At 34.1% G+C, this 18,575-nt stretch overlaps 1 protein-coding gene across 3 annotated transcripts in view; it reads left to right on the forward strand.

Moving 5' to 3' along the window:
* TBC1D19 (TBC1 domain family member 19) overlaps positions 1 to 17,513 on the forward strand; it is a 53,867-nt gene extending 36,354 nt beyond the window's left edge. Inside the window, exons 12-21 of one of the 3 annotated variants that reach the window (XM_075499881.1) lie at positions 1,917 to 1,970; positions 2,446 to 2,508; positions 6,435 to 6,519; positions 8,879 to 8,923; positions 10,158 to 10,190; positions 12,623 to 12,732; positions 13,964 to 14,055; positions 14,802 to 14,917; positions 15,970 to 16,040; positions 17,049 to 17,513. In XM_075499881.1, the coding sequence (XP_075355996.1) occupies positions 1,917 to 1,970; positions 2,446 to 2,508; positions 6,435 to 6,519; positions 8,879 to 8,923; positions 10,158 to 10,190; positions 12,623 to 12,732; positions 13,964 to 14,055; positions 14,802 to 14,917; positions 15,970 to 16,040; positions 17,049 to 17,123 (744 nt within the window). In that variant the 3' untranslated portion in view covers positions 17,124 to 17,513. Of the gene's footprint in view, positions 1 to 1,895; positions 1,971 to 2,445; positions 2,509 to 6,434; positions 6,520 to 8,878; positions 8,924 to 10,157; positions 10,191 to 12,622; positions 12,733 to 13,963; positions 14,056 to 14,801; positions 14,981 to 15,049; positions 15,646 to 15,969; positions 16,041 to 17,048 lie in introns of those variants that run through there. The other 2 variants (XM_075499880.1, XM_075499882.1) reach the window with 2 other exon arrangements.
* Positions 17,514 to 18,575: the final 1,062 nt, after the last annotated feature.

Below are 18,575 nucleotides of genomic sequence, written 5' to 3' on the forward strand. Positions count from 1 at the left end.
ATTGAATGGCTTCCTAATTCAGGAAGGAAAAGGGTAGTACAAAATACTGGACTAGTGATAATGTTAACTTGTGGCTTGGAGCCACTGTGTGACCTCAGGTGAAAGTATTTTAAGAAGAAAACTTGTTTCTGCGTATAAATTTAAAGTGTGCTCTATATGTGTGTAGCAAAAGGTTACTCTCTTCCTTCATACCACTTTCTCCTCCCACTTCCAGACAGCCTTTAGCAATTGTTCAAGGCAGTTCTAGAGAATTAAAAACTATGAAATGATAACAGGAAACGATGAAGTTATTAGAATCTCTTTCCCAAGTTACAATAAATTAGTAGTTGCATTATCTAGTACCCTTGTAGTCATGAGTTTCATTGTACCTTTCTTATACAGGAATACTTCCATGTACAACAGAAACAGTTAATCATGCAATCTGCTTAGCATGAAAAAGAAGAGGGGGTTTTTTTGTTAGCTCCTTCTGTTCTAATACATACAGTCATTTGATATGGCAAAAAAAACTTTAGATATTATTCATTTGGCAGTGTTACAGTTAATTAGACTACAGTATTGATACTTTAAAATTGTGACTTGAATATTAGAGTAGTTCTCTGTAGCTCTTAAGAACAGTGATACATTCATGCTGCAATCACTTTACATTTAGTATATATTTGTGTCTGATCCTTCATAAAGAAATAGTGTACTATTTATACCTCCCCTTTTTATTTCTCAGAAAGAAAAATGTAAATATTTTCCCTGTGGTAGTTATCAGTACTTAATAAATACAGCTTTTGTCCTCATTTCAACTTAACAGTCTCATAATGTATTAATTCTAATAATTTCTAAGTGTATAATATTCACCACTTCTCAGTTTTGGATTAATGCAAAGAACAGTTACAATGTTCCCCAGCCTTCACTTTTTTCCTGTTCTCTCCTTTTCGAAATTTGATCTTACTTCCCATTTGTTCTTTAAATCCTTAGTCCAGACTTACCTTTTTTTGCAAAGAAATTGGCAGTAAATACTACGTAAAACTTGGAATATACAAGCATTTGTGTGATGCCTGTAGAGACATATTGAATTCAAAATAGTTCTGTGAAGTGGGAAGGAGCTTTGGGACTGCTGATTTAGTTTATAAATTTATTCCAAATCCATTTGAAACTGAGGTATTCAATTGTAGGCATAATGACAGAGAGGTATTTAGGGATTTAGAAGTTACATGATGATAGCGCGATATTTAATTTTTTGTTTCCTTTGGAAGCTCTTTCTAAGAAGAAAGGGATAGAATAAGCAAAAGCAGAGAAGTGTTTGTTCTGATAGTTCCATATCATTTCACCCTTGTGTATGTTCTGTAGACATTAAGGAAATAATTGGAGTTTAAAAAAAGGTCCAACTTCTTCGTATTCTTCACAAGATTTTTTTATATATTTATCATTTCATCTTTTCACAAATTTATACTATTTGGAAATTCATATTAGATTACTATCAAATATTTGCAGCAACTCACTAATGCTAGAAGATATGACAGAACCTATTAATGGAGAGGTGCATGAAAATAGAGGGTAACAAAGAAAAAAAACATGATGATTTTGAGCATTGAAAAGGTTTTAGCTGTAGAGACCTGAAGGTTGGAATATACAGATCTTTGATTTGAATTAGTTCCTTCGTTCTTGTTTTATTAATTATCTAAAGGGAGGTAATTTTATAAAGTCTCAAATATCTGCCTTATTTCTTAGGGCTTAAGGTAGAATAAATAGTGGTAGAATGCTTCATAAATTATGCAGTGGGTTTTTCAGCTGAATACATGCTTATGATTTTTCTTGCCTTTTATTTTTTTAAATTGTTAAAAATTGGCTTCATTAGTTTAAAAATAAAGTTGTGTCTCAGACTTATGATAATATTTTCATTTTAGGATATCTTGTATTATGAACAGCTTAAGTCGAATGTGATTCAGCACGACCTTTTAGTGGACAGCCTTATTTACAAAGTAAGTGATTCACTAAACAGTGATTAAGTGATTTATATACTCATCACACCAGTATCTTTGGTTTTTAACAAAGAAAATGTTAGATGGCTTGGTTTTAAGGAGTGTAAGAATAATTAGTGTGAATTTATTATTGTAAACTCTCTCCTTGTGCCTGTGTTGGCTCTTGTGTAAGACATTTGTTTGAGTTGAGCCGTTAAGTCATAAAGAAACGGTAACTTTATTTGAAGGAATAACTGTTTTTGTGAGGAAGAAAGCACTGGGGTCCGAGTGCTTCCATTTCAAGTTTCAATTCTGAATATTTTAATAATAAGTTAATATAGCATTTTTAAATTGTAAAATGTGGAGTATATGCTTAACTACAGCTCTTTCATGATTCAATGGTGAAACAGTGTCTTCTATCACTGTTAAGTTTAGCTTCTATGGGAGTCTGAAAAGATGTCTTTTGGCTTCAAACTGCTGTATTTTTTGATTACAGGATGTAAAGCTGACAGCAAGCAACGATGACTACTATTTTGTATTTGAGGATTATTTATATCAGGTATGTAACTATTTTTTTCTTAGAAAAGCTAGAAAGCATACTCCTGTGGGATTATACCATCTTTGGAGTAAGGACTGCCTTTGTGTTTCATGTGTAGGCAGAGTACAGTGGGACCCTAGACAGCATCTGTTTGCTGCATTACGTATACTTTCCCCTCTGAATAACAATACTGTAAGTTAATCTTGTACACTTAAACAGATTAAGCAGGACAGGCTTCTAAAACTCTTACTCTGAAGGATGCTACACAATGTCTTTCCAGTGCAGTAAGCCAGAAAATATGCAGTCAGCCATATTCTTCCCCTTTCCAGCTTTGCAATAATAAAATGATTAACAGCTGTGGCATACAGAGAAATTATGATTTGAGAAGTATATTCAGGGTTCCAGTTTAAAAAAAAATAAATAATAATATTGCTTTACAGTGACCTACTGCAATAAGCATAAAAGATACTGTGTTGACATATTTTTGAATTTAAGACATTGATTCTGAATAAGGTAGTGATACGTATGGTTACTTTTAGGATTGCTCCCATTCCAAAGCTGCTTCTAGCAATGGGGAACCCAGCTAATTTATAAAGAATTATCTTCGTTGCTGCCTGCCAAATGCCCTTAAATAGAAGGACATTACATTTATGAATTTCCTAATGTGTAGTTGATTGCAGTGTCAACATAAATGTCATGCAGCAAACTTACCATTTCCACAGTGCTTTCAATTTCATTAGTCACATCTGTTAGGTTAGACTTGCTTAATTTTTTATTTTAGAGCTATATGAAACTAAACGGTTTCTTCTTTGATGGTAATATGTAAAACTGCTAGTAATTTAACTAACCAAGAAACTGTCCGTAATGCTGCTTAGTCCATATAGCTATAAAAATATGTGTAACTATTTAAACATACTATTCAATCATGCCTACATATAATATTTTAGCATAATAAGCATTTAAACATTAATACTTAAAATTACAACCTCATGAAATTATAGCCTTTTTTACTTAAAATAGTTCAAATATTAAGATCTGTATCTGAATTTGTTTCTGAATTAAAACGTGAAAAGTCACTACATAATGACAACTCAAACATTGATATTTATTCACTAAAATATTTACATGTAGAAGTTTTTCTTTATTTAAGGGTCAAAGATGATCTTCATTACTGTAACATTATCTCTTCATCATGGGATGTGAAAATCTCATTCTTATTTCTGCTTCATTCATTATATAGACTACTGAGTCATATTTAGTAATTAACTGTCAGTTCCAGTGGACACAGGATTACAATCTATGAAGGAGTATGAACTAGTATACAGTATAATTTTATGTTTTAAGACCATCAGAAATAGATTTTGTTCATCATTCTCACTATATAGCACAGTTGAATATTTTGATTTTTTATATAACTCTATTAACTAAAAGAACAATCACAGAATGAAAATCATAAAAAGGACTAAACTATCCTTAGTAATTTGAAGGAGAGTCGCCAAAAATCTTTGAAAAGTGAAGTTCCTAGTTTTACTGGAAGGCTTTGAGGCAAAGAATATCTCAAGCTTCTAATTATTTGTTGCTCTAGTTTTGTTTGATACTTTGTGATATTCTTCAGACTTTTTCTAGAAGAAAGTTATCCATTTTCCTTGATAATTTTCTCTTCCAACCTAATTTGCAAATGCATTGCTGCCAAACGATTTTGTTCTGTGGCCCCTGGAAAAATTTTGCAGTATGAGTCACTCTGATATGGAATATTATTTATTGATTTCATATGATAACTGGAATTAAATATTGGCTAAATAAAATAGGTAATGAAAATGTTAGTTTAAACCAGATAAATTATTTCTGTTTGTACTGGGTTTGTGGTTTTTTTCATGACTAGTTACTGCCTCTAAGTCTTCCAAGTCATTGATCAGAGTATGGCATTTGTCTGTGTATTAGTTAACAGATAAAACATCCATCAAAACCAGAAAATTTGGGCCTAAAATAACAATGAGGATGTTTGGTTGGATTATTGGTATCTCTTTAATAGTATGTAATCCTTTTCAGGAAGGACACTGTGAAATTATGTAATTTATTTCCTTTAATACCTTTGCTTTCTTCATCCCAAGGTTTACATGTTTTTATTACTTCTTTATAACTATTGAAATAGAATACAGTTACTTTTAATATAGTAATTGCTTTTTGATAAAAGCTTTGGCTTTGTTTTTTTTTTTCTCAGTCCTTTGAATTCAGTAGTTTTCTTTTCAGTTTTGATTATAAATATCCAATAGTTTGCCAAACTTTTCTGTATTTAAAAAGGGGTTTGTGCCATTGTTTTCTTTAGCATTATCATTTTTGTGAATGAGAAAAATAAAACATAAATTTGTGAATTTGTAAATTCATTATTTCAGGCCAGAGGTTCAATTCTAATACTTTAGTCTTACAACCTGCATAATGAATATATGCAAAGAACCTCACCCAGCAGTTTTAAGGTATAGTCATAACTTATGTTTGAGCTAAAGTCTATCTCTTATGAAGATGCATAGTCTTAAAGACTTCCAGATACTGGTACTGGATGCTGTATTCCTAAAAAAGGGGGCCTCAAATTAAGGTTACATTCTTTCCCCTGTGAGAGAACATAATTTATGTCCTTTTTAGATTAGTTTCTTTTTCTTTCACCTCAGTTAACATATACAGAGAATTACATTTGCCTGTGTATTGTTATTGTCAGCTATATTTTGGCAGCTATGAAAATTGTGTATTGTGCAAAAATAATATTTAGCTTAAACTGTTTGAGATAAAGGAACTATTTATTTTTTAAAAGGTTTGTATCTGAGAAATAGTTTTGAGGTTCAAAAGAGCAAAACGTCTCAAAATACGACCTGCTTTCCATAGAAAATTAAAAAAAGCAATTATGTTCAGATGCCAGAGTGTTTCGGTTTTGCATGTTTTCTTTTGACAAATGTTGGTATCTGGAAAATGTTTGCAATAATTAGTTGAAGGAAAAATCCATTCATCTCTATTCACAATAAATTATATAATGAAATACCATCTAAAACTTTTCCACCTTTTATACCTTGGCTACAGTTAAAACAAACAAACAAATTCTTAAAACCTACAAGAACAGAGAGGGTTTAATGTATGCAAAAAAGTCAGCAGCAAGTTGAAGTCTGTCTTACTTCTGCCCTCTTGTGTACATTCTTGATAGTGCAGTCTTTCATTGCATGAAAACAAAAATTTTCAAGTACAATACGAATTATTACATTTTTTTACATCTGCATACAGGATGAGGTTCTTTATTGTGAATTTTTTTATAGGAATACTTTTAGTATTTAATTTTATACTCAATTGCTGTGAATACTAGTTATTTTATTTATGTAAACAGTAAAAAATACAAATATATTTTACAAAATATAATGTGCATTTCGGAATTATGGATACGAGGTGAACATTATAATCTGTGCTTTTTGAAAGAACTGAATGTCATGCAAGCATTCTGTAAAGCTCCTGGGAATGAAAGTGAATGTAAGGATCAGTCTTCTGGAACTGCACACGAGTGAAAATGCAAATGTTTCATTTGCTTATTCACTTACTAGGACTTCCCCAGGTCATAGCAACTGAATAGGAAAATAACCTAATAGATATCAAAGCAGCCAGTTGCATGTACAGTCACTAATGATGTGACAGAAGGGGATAAACCCATGCTGAGAGGCAAAGAGGAGGGTTGGAGAACGGGGTTATTTTACTGACAACAAATGAATGTGAAGGTAAAATCATAGCAAGTTCAAAGCCAGCCTGGAAATTTGAACAGGAAAGTAAATTAAGTTGGTCAAGAGCTGTCAACCATACTAGCTCTCTTCAATAGCATCTAATAGGTGCTAATTAAGGCAGGTCCTTAAATCTGTTTGACATTGCTTTGTTGATCCAGTAAGTCAGCTGATTTTTATATGCTACCTTTTCTACAGGTATTACTCTGTTTTTCCCGAGATACATCTGTATTGGAGCACTTTACTTACAGTAGTGCCACCCCACCCAAATCATATATACGAGGTAAAAGGAATTGTTTTATAAAAGATTGCATAGCTTTTTGTTGACTGCTGCAGTAATACAGTATGTGAATTTCCTTTATGTTCATTACACCTAGTAGGCTACATTTAAAAGAACGTTAAGAAAAACTTTATGTATCTAGTTGACATCTGCACAGATTCTATTATGACAGTTTAGAAGTTGATCACATGAAGGCCAGATTGCAATGTTGTTCTTTTACTGTAGTTTTCTGTGCATAATTCTCCAGTGTTTTACCAAAATAAATTAAACACACAACTATGACAATATGATAAAATCTTGACAACATCTGTCTTCATCAGAGCTAGGAATTGAAATACCCAACGTTGTCCTCTGCAATTTCAATAAATTTAGCAACTGGAAGTGGCGGTAGGATGTTATCTTCCCAAAGCAGTGAGTTTTGCAGATATTTGTAGAACAGGAGCAGAACATGTTGCTGAAGAACTGTGGGCTCTGTTCGAAGGTCTGGGAGAGTAGAGCTCTACCAAGGAGACTTGCATGGACTTTTTTCAAAGCATGGCATCTTCCAGAGTGTCAGCTTACTTTTGGATGTTCTTTGACTTAAGTTCTCATGTGAGTCTTATTTTTCTTAACAAATTTATTGGTTCAGTCTACTTGCCTTCTCTGCCAACTTCTAATGTCATACCTCTGGGCTCTGTTTCCTTGCTTCTTAGATCCTCACCTGCCTTGGCTTTACCCAGAGGTTCCTAATTTTGTCTTCCTTCTTGAGTTGTTCAGCCATCCAATAACTTTTTTTCCATGTACCTTTACCTTCTGCATTCCCATTTTCTTCCTTGGCTCCTTGTGCCAGTGTATTTAGCCAAATGTGATCCCTGTACCAAGTACTTTTTTTGATCAGGACCTCTGCTAACAGTTTTTTCCACTTGCTGCTTCTTATGTCACTAGAGGCAATGTTTGTTTTCTAATTTTTTTTCTTCCTCCTTTATTGCTTTGTAGGTCTTTTCTCTCTCTCTAACTGAATAAGGAAGTTTTCTTTACCTGCTTCTTGAAACAAGCAAAGGGCTCACATTTGAGAGCAGAACAGCAGTGGGATCCCAGGTCTCACTTCAGGCACAGAAGCCATGGCAGCCCAGAAATACAGCTATGGGGAACATCCTACTTATTCCTAGACAAATCTGGGGAATGAAGTTGCTGAATTCTAAATCTCTGCTGAACCTGTGCAGTGTTAAATCCGAAAGGCTTGTAGGTCCTATTTTTGGCTAATTTTCCAAGAGACGTGCTTTATGCTAAAAATACTCTCCTTCCAGATTACAACTCCCTGCTGCACAGCAAGCAAACTATTGACAGGAAAAGTAAAAAGTATTTTTTCGTTTAATGAAACAACTGATTTCTGTAATTGGAAAATGCTGGATTTTATTTTCATGGGGTAGTAGGCAAGAGCTTTGCAGGTTAATTTTTAATTTAATTCAGTGAATTCGTGCCACAGGAAAATATCTAAGTCCAGATTCCATTGAACCTGACAAAAGTTCCCTATGCTAAATTCTTCTGTGTAGAGTGAACAAAATACACAGAGATCTAAAAGATCTCTGAATATTCTATAAATTTTCATATAACTAGTTACATTTCTAGTTGAATTTTCTCATTTTAAAACTAAAATAATTATAGCTTTTAATTAGTTGTAATTATGCTTAAAAACACTTTTATGTTTCTAAATTATTAATTTTTTAATAGTGGATTTTAAATTATTAGGTTCTATAGTTAAAATATGGTTAACTAATATAACACGTTCATTTTGCAAGGAAGAGAAAAAGTTATATGGTCAGTCTGTACTATCAGTGATTGCCTTGACTTAATTAATCTTTTGTATCCAACAGATTACTTCAATAGTTTTTTGTTATATCAAAACTATACCATCCATCTTCCTCTCTGTTGCAGGCTGAATGAAGCCTTGAGTGGTTTTTATCTGTTCTTATATCTTTTTAAATGTTTTTCCTGTCCCTAGGTCAGTCTGCCACAGCATGGCAGACTTATCCCCTTAACCTTATCCCCTCATAGAGCGTCACTGTCTTCAAGGTCTGCAGCAAACACCTTTACAGCTTCTAATACTCACCCAAATAAAATCTCTGTGGGATAGCATTGCTGAAATCTTCCTCCTCTTTTTTGCTGTTTGTCATCCTCCCTTATTGGTGCTGCATTTTATTTTTATATCTGACACCGTACCTGTCCTATTGCATTTCTTTCTTGTTTTAGACAGTATCAAATGGTCAATAATGTAATTAGTTATGATTTTTATAATTGTAACTTAGGATCAACCTTTTTAATTTACATCTTTACACATTTTAACAGTTTAATCACATTTTAATTGTGGTTTGATGATTCACAGGAAAACTCGGTATGGAAGAGTATGCTGTTTTCTATCCTCCAAATGGTAAGAATTATACTATTGCCTCCTCTAGTGGCAGATTGGAAAGATACAGGATTTTTTTCTCAAATAGATGATAACTTCTTTTTCTATTACAAATTATGTTTCTCTGTTATTCTGTGAAATTCATTAATTCAAAGGAGTAAACTGGATTAAGCTACTCCAAAACCACATTCAGCGTGCTGTTAGTAGTCACATACGGTGTTTGTCTATATGTGTGGGAAGGAGAAGGAAAACAACTTCTGGTGCAGCAGCTTGTATTCCAGTCTTGTATCACCACTTAGAGGATCTGAATGATACATGCTGAAACTGTCTGACCCCCAGCTTTTCAGTACTCAACAAACCACACCTTAAAGTGTTTTCCTTTCAAAATTTGTGTTCATTTTAAAAATTCAGATATAACTAACCTATATAATTTTAAGTTAATATCATTGCTGCTGTTGTTACTTCAGTTATTAAAATTCTTTTTTCAGCTCGTTTCAATCCCTGTCTGTTGAATCCTTTCCCCGTTTTTGCACTGCATTTGTATTTTCAGTTCAAACTCTTTGCTCTTGCTTTCAAGGCCCTACATCACCCATCTTAAATCTGTGTCTCTGGCCTTGTCTTTTATGTCTTCTGTGTTCCAGTGGTGTCAGTTGTAGCACCTACTTTTGTTCCCCCTTCTTCCATTTTTGCCTCTGCAGTTCTTTGCAGCTTTGTAGCCATGAAGCATTGTCCGTATGAACTTATGCCGAAGCAGCTCCCTCTTACCGGTCCTGTATGAAAATTAATGAATGGGAGCTAAGATCAGCTGGAAAGGAGAACTGTCATGATACAACTGCCAAGTCCTCTAAATGTTTTATCTGAGTACTACATGAATTACTAGAGGTCTTGGCCTCCTTTTTTCCTGCTCCCTCCTTGTCAGTGCATGACATTTACGGGTTGTCATTTATCTGAAATTAGGTTCTGATTTCAGCAAAGCTTATACATGATAACTTCATGGAAATGGAGCTTTACTTGGCTTTCTAGGAACTATAGCATGTGTTTAACCACATAGTTGGTTGTACTGAAGTGAGTGATACAATTCCTGTACTTAAATATTTACAAGATTGAGATCTAAGACTGCAGGTGCTATAACAAGGAAATATTTTATTCCTATGGTAGGCAGAATACAATTTAGAAACTTGGGGGAAAAAAACCTTTTTTTTTTAACGTGGATAAAAAGAAATTAAAAGAACAAAAAAATATTTTTGTTTTGTAGGTGTAATTCCTTTTCACGGCTTTTCTATGTATGGTAAGTGTGACTCTCAAACTCTTAAAACCTCAGGATTGCTTTTTATCATATTGCAATTTAAAGCTCTATGTACTTTTCTGCAACTTTTAAACATGTGTGTATTCTGTTTCTTTGTCTATGAAGACTGTTGCATGTAATTTTAAAAATTCCAGGCTGTTTCTATTTACTTATATTACAGCTCGCTACCATGTGGGAGTTCTTTCTTTAAGAGCTAATAGCTGAGCTATGCGTCTTAATGTATGTGAATAGAGGGATAAAGTTTGTTGACAGAGCGCTCTTTTCTGGTGTTTCACTTGTGGGTAGACCAAGTTACCTGTGAAAAGAGTTCTTAAAAACATGAATTATGTGAAAGGCCTGTTGCTGTATCCATTTGCCTAGAACAGGTGTTAAAGGAGCATTAAATGTTAGAATGGTCGCTACTTTACTGCACAGAGGAAAGCTCAAATATCAACAAGATTTCTAGGAAAAGAGCAGAAAAATATCTTCAGGTCTCAGGCGTAACAAGGCAGCTAGTACAGAGAGACTCCAGCAATGTGAGACTGTTACAGCTTTCCAGTTTTTTCCTTTGATTTATCAAAGGTGTTTGTGGCATCGCAGGGCAAGCAGATTTTAAGATTATACTTAAAATGCTATGTTTTGCTAATAAGAAAGTTTAATGATCATACGATCATTAAAATCAGGCAATTTAAATATGAAAAGCAAATTTGAACCTGAGCAGGGAATCTAAGTCTTTGAAGTAACGAACAGCTTGGTTACAAACTCTTCCTTACGTACTCACTAGGAGGCTTTCACTTCTTCTGTGTGAAACTGCTTTTCAAAATGTTTGTATTTGACTCTGCCCTTGAGAACAGCGTCTCTCAAACTGGGTGTGAGCTTCTTCCCTCCCTCCTGTCCTCTCTCTTTGCAAGGGCTCAGAATATGCTGGTTGTGAGAAGGAGGGAGGCTGAAAAGCAAGGCAGCAGAAACACTAGTGTAACTCCAGGCCGTGGGTAAGGTAGCTGGGACCAAGCAGAGCATCCTGTGTATTCCATGCTGTGCTGCTCTCGTGCTCTCAGAGGAAGTATCTGGGTCCTTATGGAAATCCTATACACTTTTGCATGTTCGCATGCGTACACTGATACGGTGCCAGCTGTCAGGCACTGTTCTGTTATCCTCTTGGCCTTTATATGCACGCTGCCAACTCTTCCACCTCCGTCTTCAATCCTTAAAAACATACACACTAGTAGCACCCTCTGCTTTTCTTACCCCTATATAAATACACATTTCTGTGAACATCTCACCCTGCCTTAGCACCCCACCTCTCATACACATACGCCATTATTTTCTATTAAGCCACCTTCTCTGATATATATATATATGAAAATTAATTCACACATGCATACACCCATATAATATATATAAATGTACATACATCTATGTGCATATGTATACATATGTATGCAGACAAATGTATCCATATCCCCGTCTTTGTGTAAATAAAACTGGAAGGGAAGCTGAATGTAGAGACAGAGACTATGAGTGTGTTAAAATGTAAGCTGTCATCCAGAATGAATGCACCTGTAAAATGAAGCAGTAAATGTGGTGAGTGAGTGGACAGGTGAAAAGGCTGTTTACAGGAATGTGTATAGAACAACTGTCCGTGAAACATGCATTGAATGAATGGAGTAGAAATTGGGGGGAACTGATTATGTTTGTACAGCATATACATACAATAGATTTATCTTTATGCTAGACTTTTACAAAAAAAAAAAAAAGGGACTGATTGAAAAAAGTTTGAGAACCACTGCTTTACAAATGTAGCCAACTGTTATTTTGAATCAGGTATATTAAAAGACTTCTAAACAGTAAAGTACCAAATGTCTGTGTTTTTCAGATCTTACAAGAAATAAACAGGTCTTTATCAATCAGCCATACTTCTGTGATGTTATTGTGGCAACCAAAAGCTATTTTTTTAATATTTTCATTTTCACAACACCCATCTTCAAGCAGTAAACTTATTCCAGTCTTACAAATGGGGAACCAATTAGGAGATGGTCACTAGCCCAAGAGTACATTGGAAGTTATAGACGGTGGAATCAAAAACTTGCACTGTTCAACATGTCGTTGTCCTACACCCCAGAGAAGCTTTCCTTAAAGCGTATTTTTTATGCTTAGGAAGCAAGCACTGTAGTAAGCAGGTTCTAATTAGTTTAGATTCTTGAAATATGTAGAACTATTACCTAGAACATATTGTACTCCCTTCCTTAACTTTTTACGTCAAATGATAGACTCTATTATAAAATATCTCTTTCTAAATAATTGGTTTAGTATTGTTTTTGTAAATTGTACTACTATAAATTAGTTGGTTTTTCCTCATACTTCATGCACTTAATCATTTAACTCTTTTAGCAGTTTACAGTGTTGAGTCAATTATAATTCTTTTATCCTTTCAGTTGCTCCACTTTGTTTTCTGTACCATGAACCTTCCAAATTGTATCAGATATTCCGTGAGATGTATGTGCGTTTTTTCTTCAGACTCCATTCCATCTCTTCTCATCCCTCTGTAAGTTCATTAGGAATTAAAACCCACTCCCTTGATACTCTGTTTGCTGTGGAACGATAATATACAGTGGCATGATTTTCTATGCGATTGAAATATGTATGTACTTCAGGCAAGCTTGGAAAGAATATTAGGTAACTCCAGTTTGGATATTTTTGTTTTCTGTGTCAATGTTAGTCTTTGCTATAGAATATCATGTACTTTAAAATAGTGCAGTTCTCATTTTATGAGGGTTTGGGGTTTTTTTTTGAGTCAAGTCTTTTGTGTAATAGGTTTCTCAGTTCAAGAGGTCACATAAATGCGTACTTGCTTTCATTTTAATCAATAACATGTAAGTGCACACCCTTTAGTGTTTTCTGGGGTAGAGGAACTAAAATATAGTCATATATATACAGATATTGTTTCAGTGATATCAAGTTAATGTCTGTTTCTTTAACTCAAGTACCTTTGTGTGACAGCACATACTTTTTGGCACTACTAGATGAATTTTAAATAATTTGGTTATGTTTATGACCAGGACCAGCTGTCTTGAATGTTAAGACAATTGTAGAAATTTGCTTATCTTCTATTTTTGAGGAATAAAACATAGTAATTTTTTTTAATCCTTCACAAAGTGCTGAATAGTTACATAACTTTTTGAAGACATTTCCTGATTAAAAGAAAATCCTTTCCTTGATATACCATTTCAAGGCTGTGCATTGTGCTTTCAGTCATTAATAGCAGGGAAACCGGTCAGACAGGAATCTTTTAATTTCATGGTCATTTTTAAAAGGAATTTTAAAATGTGTTTACATTTTACTTTTTGTGATTATCCCCATTGCTGTTTGTTTCTAGTTATCAGAGATATATTATTTCTCACATCCTCTGTTTTTTAGTGTATACATAGTGTAACTGAGTTCTATGTCATCAAAGTGGAAATATTTCAAGTAGGTCACATTATAATAACCCACTAAGTACTTAGACTCTGACATACAAATACCATAAGTAACTTACAGCTGAAAGGGACTATCAAAATATATTATGTTGCTAATACATCCATAGAATTGTAGGAGCAAGGCTTTAGTGACTGAAGGCATCAGAGCTACTTGTGTCCTGCTTCTGTGAGCTTTATATTATATCATTACTAGTGTTTTATTGCTTGAATTAAAAATTCATGCATACATACATGCTGCTACTGTTCTCTCAGATTCGACAGGGTGAGTGTTAGTATTCAGGATATGATCTTTTTCATTAGGGCATTGTGTCGTTGTGTTTGCTGTTTGAGACTCTTCTACAAACCCATCTGCCACAGCTCTTTTATCACCTTCGAGAAATTGGGGCTCAGCCGTAAGTACTTCTTTCTGACTTGCTACAGAGTTGCAGATTCATTGTTATGAAAATGCTGTTCTGTAGTATTTTAATTTAAAAGCTATGGGAAATTATTCAGAAGTGCAAACATCAGTGTGCCATTTTTCCTTGAGAGTCAGTTAGGGTCCTTGTCTAACCTACGTATATGTGCTTTGTGCATTTCTTCTGTATGTTCTATGAAGAAGAGAGGAGAATTACTCTATGAGAAACGCTGCATTATTCAGCTAAGTTTCAGTTATTCATGTCAGATCTGATGGAACGAAGTGATTTATTTCCTAGGGGACAGAAGACACAAAGATATGTTAGTTACATCAGAAGCTACTGGACGGGGAGAGAGAGCAAGAGGATGTCGGTCTATAGTGTACACAGGGCACCAAGTGCAACAGAACCTGAAAATCTTACTGTTATAATTGGTATCCATCATAATAGCATAATAGCAGAAAGGATGAAACATTGGGGGTGATAATAGCTCAGGATCCCTCTAATGTGATTGTTTGGTCAGAATATTTTAATGATATTAGTACTTTGTCAAATGAGATGCTAAATAGTTTTCTGATGGCTGTTGCAAAGGAAAATATTGGTTATTAATGCAGCAAGAGAAAATGGCTTTTCTTCCTGGAAGAGAAATGCAGAAGAATAATAAAATATTTTCAATTTATAGAGGATCTGTCTGATCATTATGGGAGATAGAAGTATAATAACTATTGTTTATCACTTGTTTGCAGGCTACGAATTTCATTTAAATGGATGGTACGGGCATTTTCTGGTTATTTAGCTACAGATCAGCTCTTGCTTCTGTGGGACAGAATCCTGGGATACAACTCTCTAGAAATTCTTGCTGGTAATAGAATTATTTTTACAAAATGTGTTAAGTCCAGGTGGATGTGAGGCAAATGTGTGTTAGGTTTATGGTTGGACTCGATGATCTTAAAGGTCTTTTCCAACCTATATGATTCTGTGAAATACACGTTAGCTTCAATGTGTTTTGTGACAAGAAGAAAATAGTTGCTTTTTAAATGCTGAAAGCAGGTTATATACATGTCAAAGAGTACAACTTTTAGAAAACTAGAATTGCATAAATACTGCATCTCTAACAAAAATATGCAAGGTAATTTTTTTTATGACAGCACTCCAAAAATGCTAAGCTCTCTGTGAACAGAACATAGGATGTTCTCTCAGCTTCCGTGGTAGCAATAAATGAGTTTAACATGAATTTTGTGAAAGGTGATACTTATTTATGGCGAGTACTTCTTCAGTACTACAGCAGCTGAGAATTCCCCAGATTTTGCTGGATTTCATCTTTTGAAGCCCCATCTTTTAAGAGACTTTGAAAGTTTTGTACTTATTTTTTATAAAGGAAATTCTGTCCTAAGTTTTATGCAAGGTTTTAGATGGGGGTTCTAAGGAAAACATGTATCTTCAGTTGGGTCAGATTTGAAATACCAAGTAGGTGAAGAGAAGAGAAAAGGTTTTGGTTCTATTCCTACATGTAAGACAGCTATGTGGAGAGATACAATTATACAAGATAGTACAAAATAAATGAACTTTTTTTTTATGTTATATAATATTCACAACTGAAATATTGCTATTTAAATACATTAAAATTACTGGCTTAGAAATGAACTAATTGTAAATCACCTTGTCCCTTTTAATTAAAAGCTAGTCATCTTAAACTCAAGCGCTTTCACTCAGACTTTTCTGAAAGAATGTTGTTTTTTTCCTATCCGTTTTAAAGAATGGCCAAAGAATCTCAAACACAGTCATCCATTGTATATTATTCTTCAGAATCAAAATAATTACGCTAAGGGAATGAGAGTTGGTACTTTACATCACAATTAATTCTAACCACTAATTAACAGGTCAGCAACTTAAATATTGGGCATTTTCTTTCAGTCCTGGCAGCTGCTGTGTTTGCTTTCCGAGCAGTCAACCTGATGGAGGTGACATCACTGGCTGCAGCTGAAGTAAGGATAAGTTTCACTTAGAGGAGGTTGAAATAGTTTCTGATGCCTTGCCAATAAGAGTAACTTAAGCTTCACATGGCACGTGGTACATAGTGCAAATCTTCCTGCCTAAATTCTTACCTTAGATAAAATCGAAGGAAATTGTGAACATGCAGTACATAATATTTCTTTTTACTCCAGAAAAGCAGTAAAAGAGTATATTTGCTACAAAAATGCAGTGTTATCAAATTATTTTGTACAATCAGATTTTTTTTCTATTTTAATATGTAATTGTGTTTATGGGATATATTGTTTTTGAAATATTATGGAGGTTTGTACCTTTTTTCTCAGCACATTTTAATGTAGTTGCTTCTGTACTTTTTGATATTACAAAAATGTACAAGATTATTTTTGTCAATGTTGAATCTGAAATTTCACTGTGAGTACTGTCATTTTACAGATGGGAAATGAAGACAATTAAGTCATTAAGTTGAAGATTATTATGGTTTATCTCTAGTAATTTGTTAAAATAGATTTTTTCCCAAAAATCTGGTGATGTATTTTTTTCAAACTTTGAGAGCTTGTGATGACTCTTTTTTTTTTTTTTTTTTTTTAACATACTTTGATGAGAAGACATTGACTGTTTGAGTCATTACATTGGACTTACTTCACCAGTACTAGCCAAGCCACAGGATAAGGATTCTTAATTCCCAATTATTTTTAGAAGCAAGTTGAAATGTTAGACCCCTTATTCACCCATGATGCCATGTATATTTGAAGTAAGGCTAAAGGCTAAAATAAAGTTACTTGGTTTATATACGTAAATATACGCGTTTTCTTTGAAATGTTAGAATGAAAAATAATACAATAAGGCACTAACATAAAACACCATAATTTGTTTCTAGCCAGGTCTGAATCTAATTATTGTTAGTATTGTAGTATTTGAATATTTTTCTGACTTCTTGACTTGCTTTAAAGAAATTTGATTCAAATGTCAGGTTTAACAAGCCTTTTTGGTTTTTATCCTAGGCTGTACTTGCTGACCTTTCAACCCTGAAAGTTATGCCTCTTCTTCAAATCTTCTTGTTTGCTACTGTCACTTGATCTGCTTCAACAATACTGGTACCACAATTCCAGTCTTTCTTGAGAAGCTAATCATCAGCTATGCAATGTCTGCATAAAACCAAAATTAAGTTGTAGGTATAATATTACTTTAGAAATCATGACCTTAAAATTTTCTAACTGAAAACAATAACTTTGCACACGAGTGTGTGCAGTGCATGCTACTGAATTTCACCATAACAGCGACAGTTATTCCTTGTACATTAAGAATTATTATTTGTGCAAATAAACAATATGAATCGGTGTCTAAAATGCATGTAATAGTAAATTAAATAAAGTAAATGTAATTTGTGATCTGAGTGTTGTGATGTTAATGTCGGAGTTGTACAAGCTCTCTTTTAACATGAAATTACTTTTTCAAGCTCACAGCTTGGAGGGTATCAGCTCAAATATCCTCAATTGAGAAAATAAAGATACTTTAACTTGCAAGAATTTTTTCCTATTTTCTAAGAAAAAGATAGGATCATACACTGGTTCTGCTAACTCTTCTTTACTGTCTTCACAGAAATTTTCTCCATGTTCTTTCTGCAAGAAAGAACTTCCGTTTATTCTTTTCATACACAGAGATGTAGTCCCCGTTCATCTTCAGTTAGGTATACAGCTATCTCAGGTGTCTTCTAAAAACTCCTACCCAGAGACCCATCAAAGGCCCTGTGTCGTAAAATATGTTCCCCTGCAGAGAAGGCCTGAGCATAGCTTCCTTCAGAACTTGTTGGAGCCAGTCCTTACACGAGCCAAACTATTCCCCTGAGAACGATGCCAAGAGTCCTTTCGCCGTGCCCCACACCGTCTTTGGGAGAGCAGTTCTGTGCCTTTGCCAGTTTTCCAGCCCCTGATTCAACAGCTCAGGCTTCAGTTCAGAATCCAAACTCATATCGATGTGTGACAGATTGTCACTACACTGTCAGGCTGGCTCATCGTCTGTTAGTGATCATACATTTTTGTGAGGTCTTCCAGCTTTTTCACTGATTTGTTTAATACCAAAGTTGGAATCGATAATCTGAAAATACCTGAAAAAGGACCAAAGTCAAAAGAACGTAACGGGTAATAAAGGCCTTGCATTTGCCGTAGGACTTTTATCTTCACCTAGTTTACGTACATGTAGTTGTCCTCATTTGTCATACATACTGAATGTATGACAGCAAAACATGAATCCTTCAGAGTTTGCTCAAAAGTTGTCTGAAAAGTGATCTAAGCTGTAGTCTCAGAAAGGGTTATGAGCTTTATGTCTGATTCTTGTTGTCTCTGTCAGGATAATGTAGTAAGAAACTGCTAAGTATAGACTGCTAGTAAATTTATAAGGCTAATTTTAAAAAAGGTAAAGTTGTGGACTCAGTATGATCACTTCTTACATAAAGAACCAAACTGCTTAACAGATATGACATATTGAATGAGAGTATTTGGGGAAATTTTGTTCTGGATAACAAAGAAAAT

The sequence above is a fragment of the Mycteria americana genome, chromosome 4 (genome assembly GCF_035582795.1).
Source record: "Mycteria americana isolate JAX WOST 10 ecotype Jacksonville Zoo and Gardens chromosome 4, USCA_MyAme_1.0, whole genome shotgun sequence".
Classification (NCBI taxonomy): Eukaryota; Metazoa; Chordata; class Aves; order Ciconiiformes; family Ciconiidae; genus Mycteria; species Mycteria americana.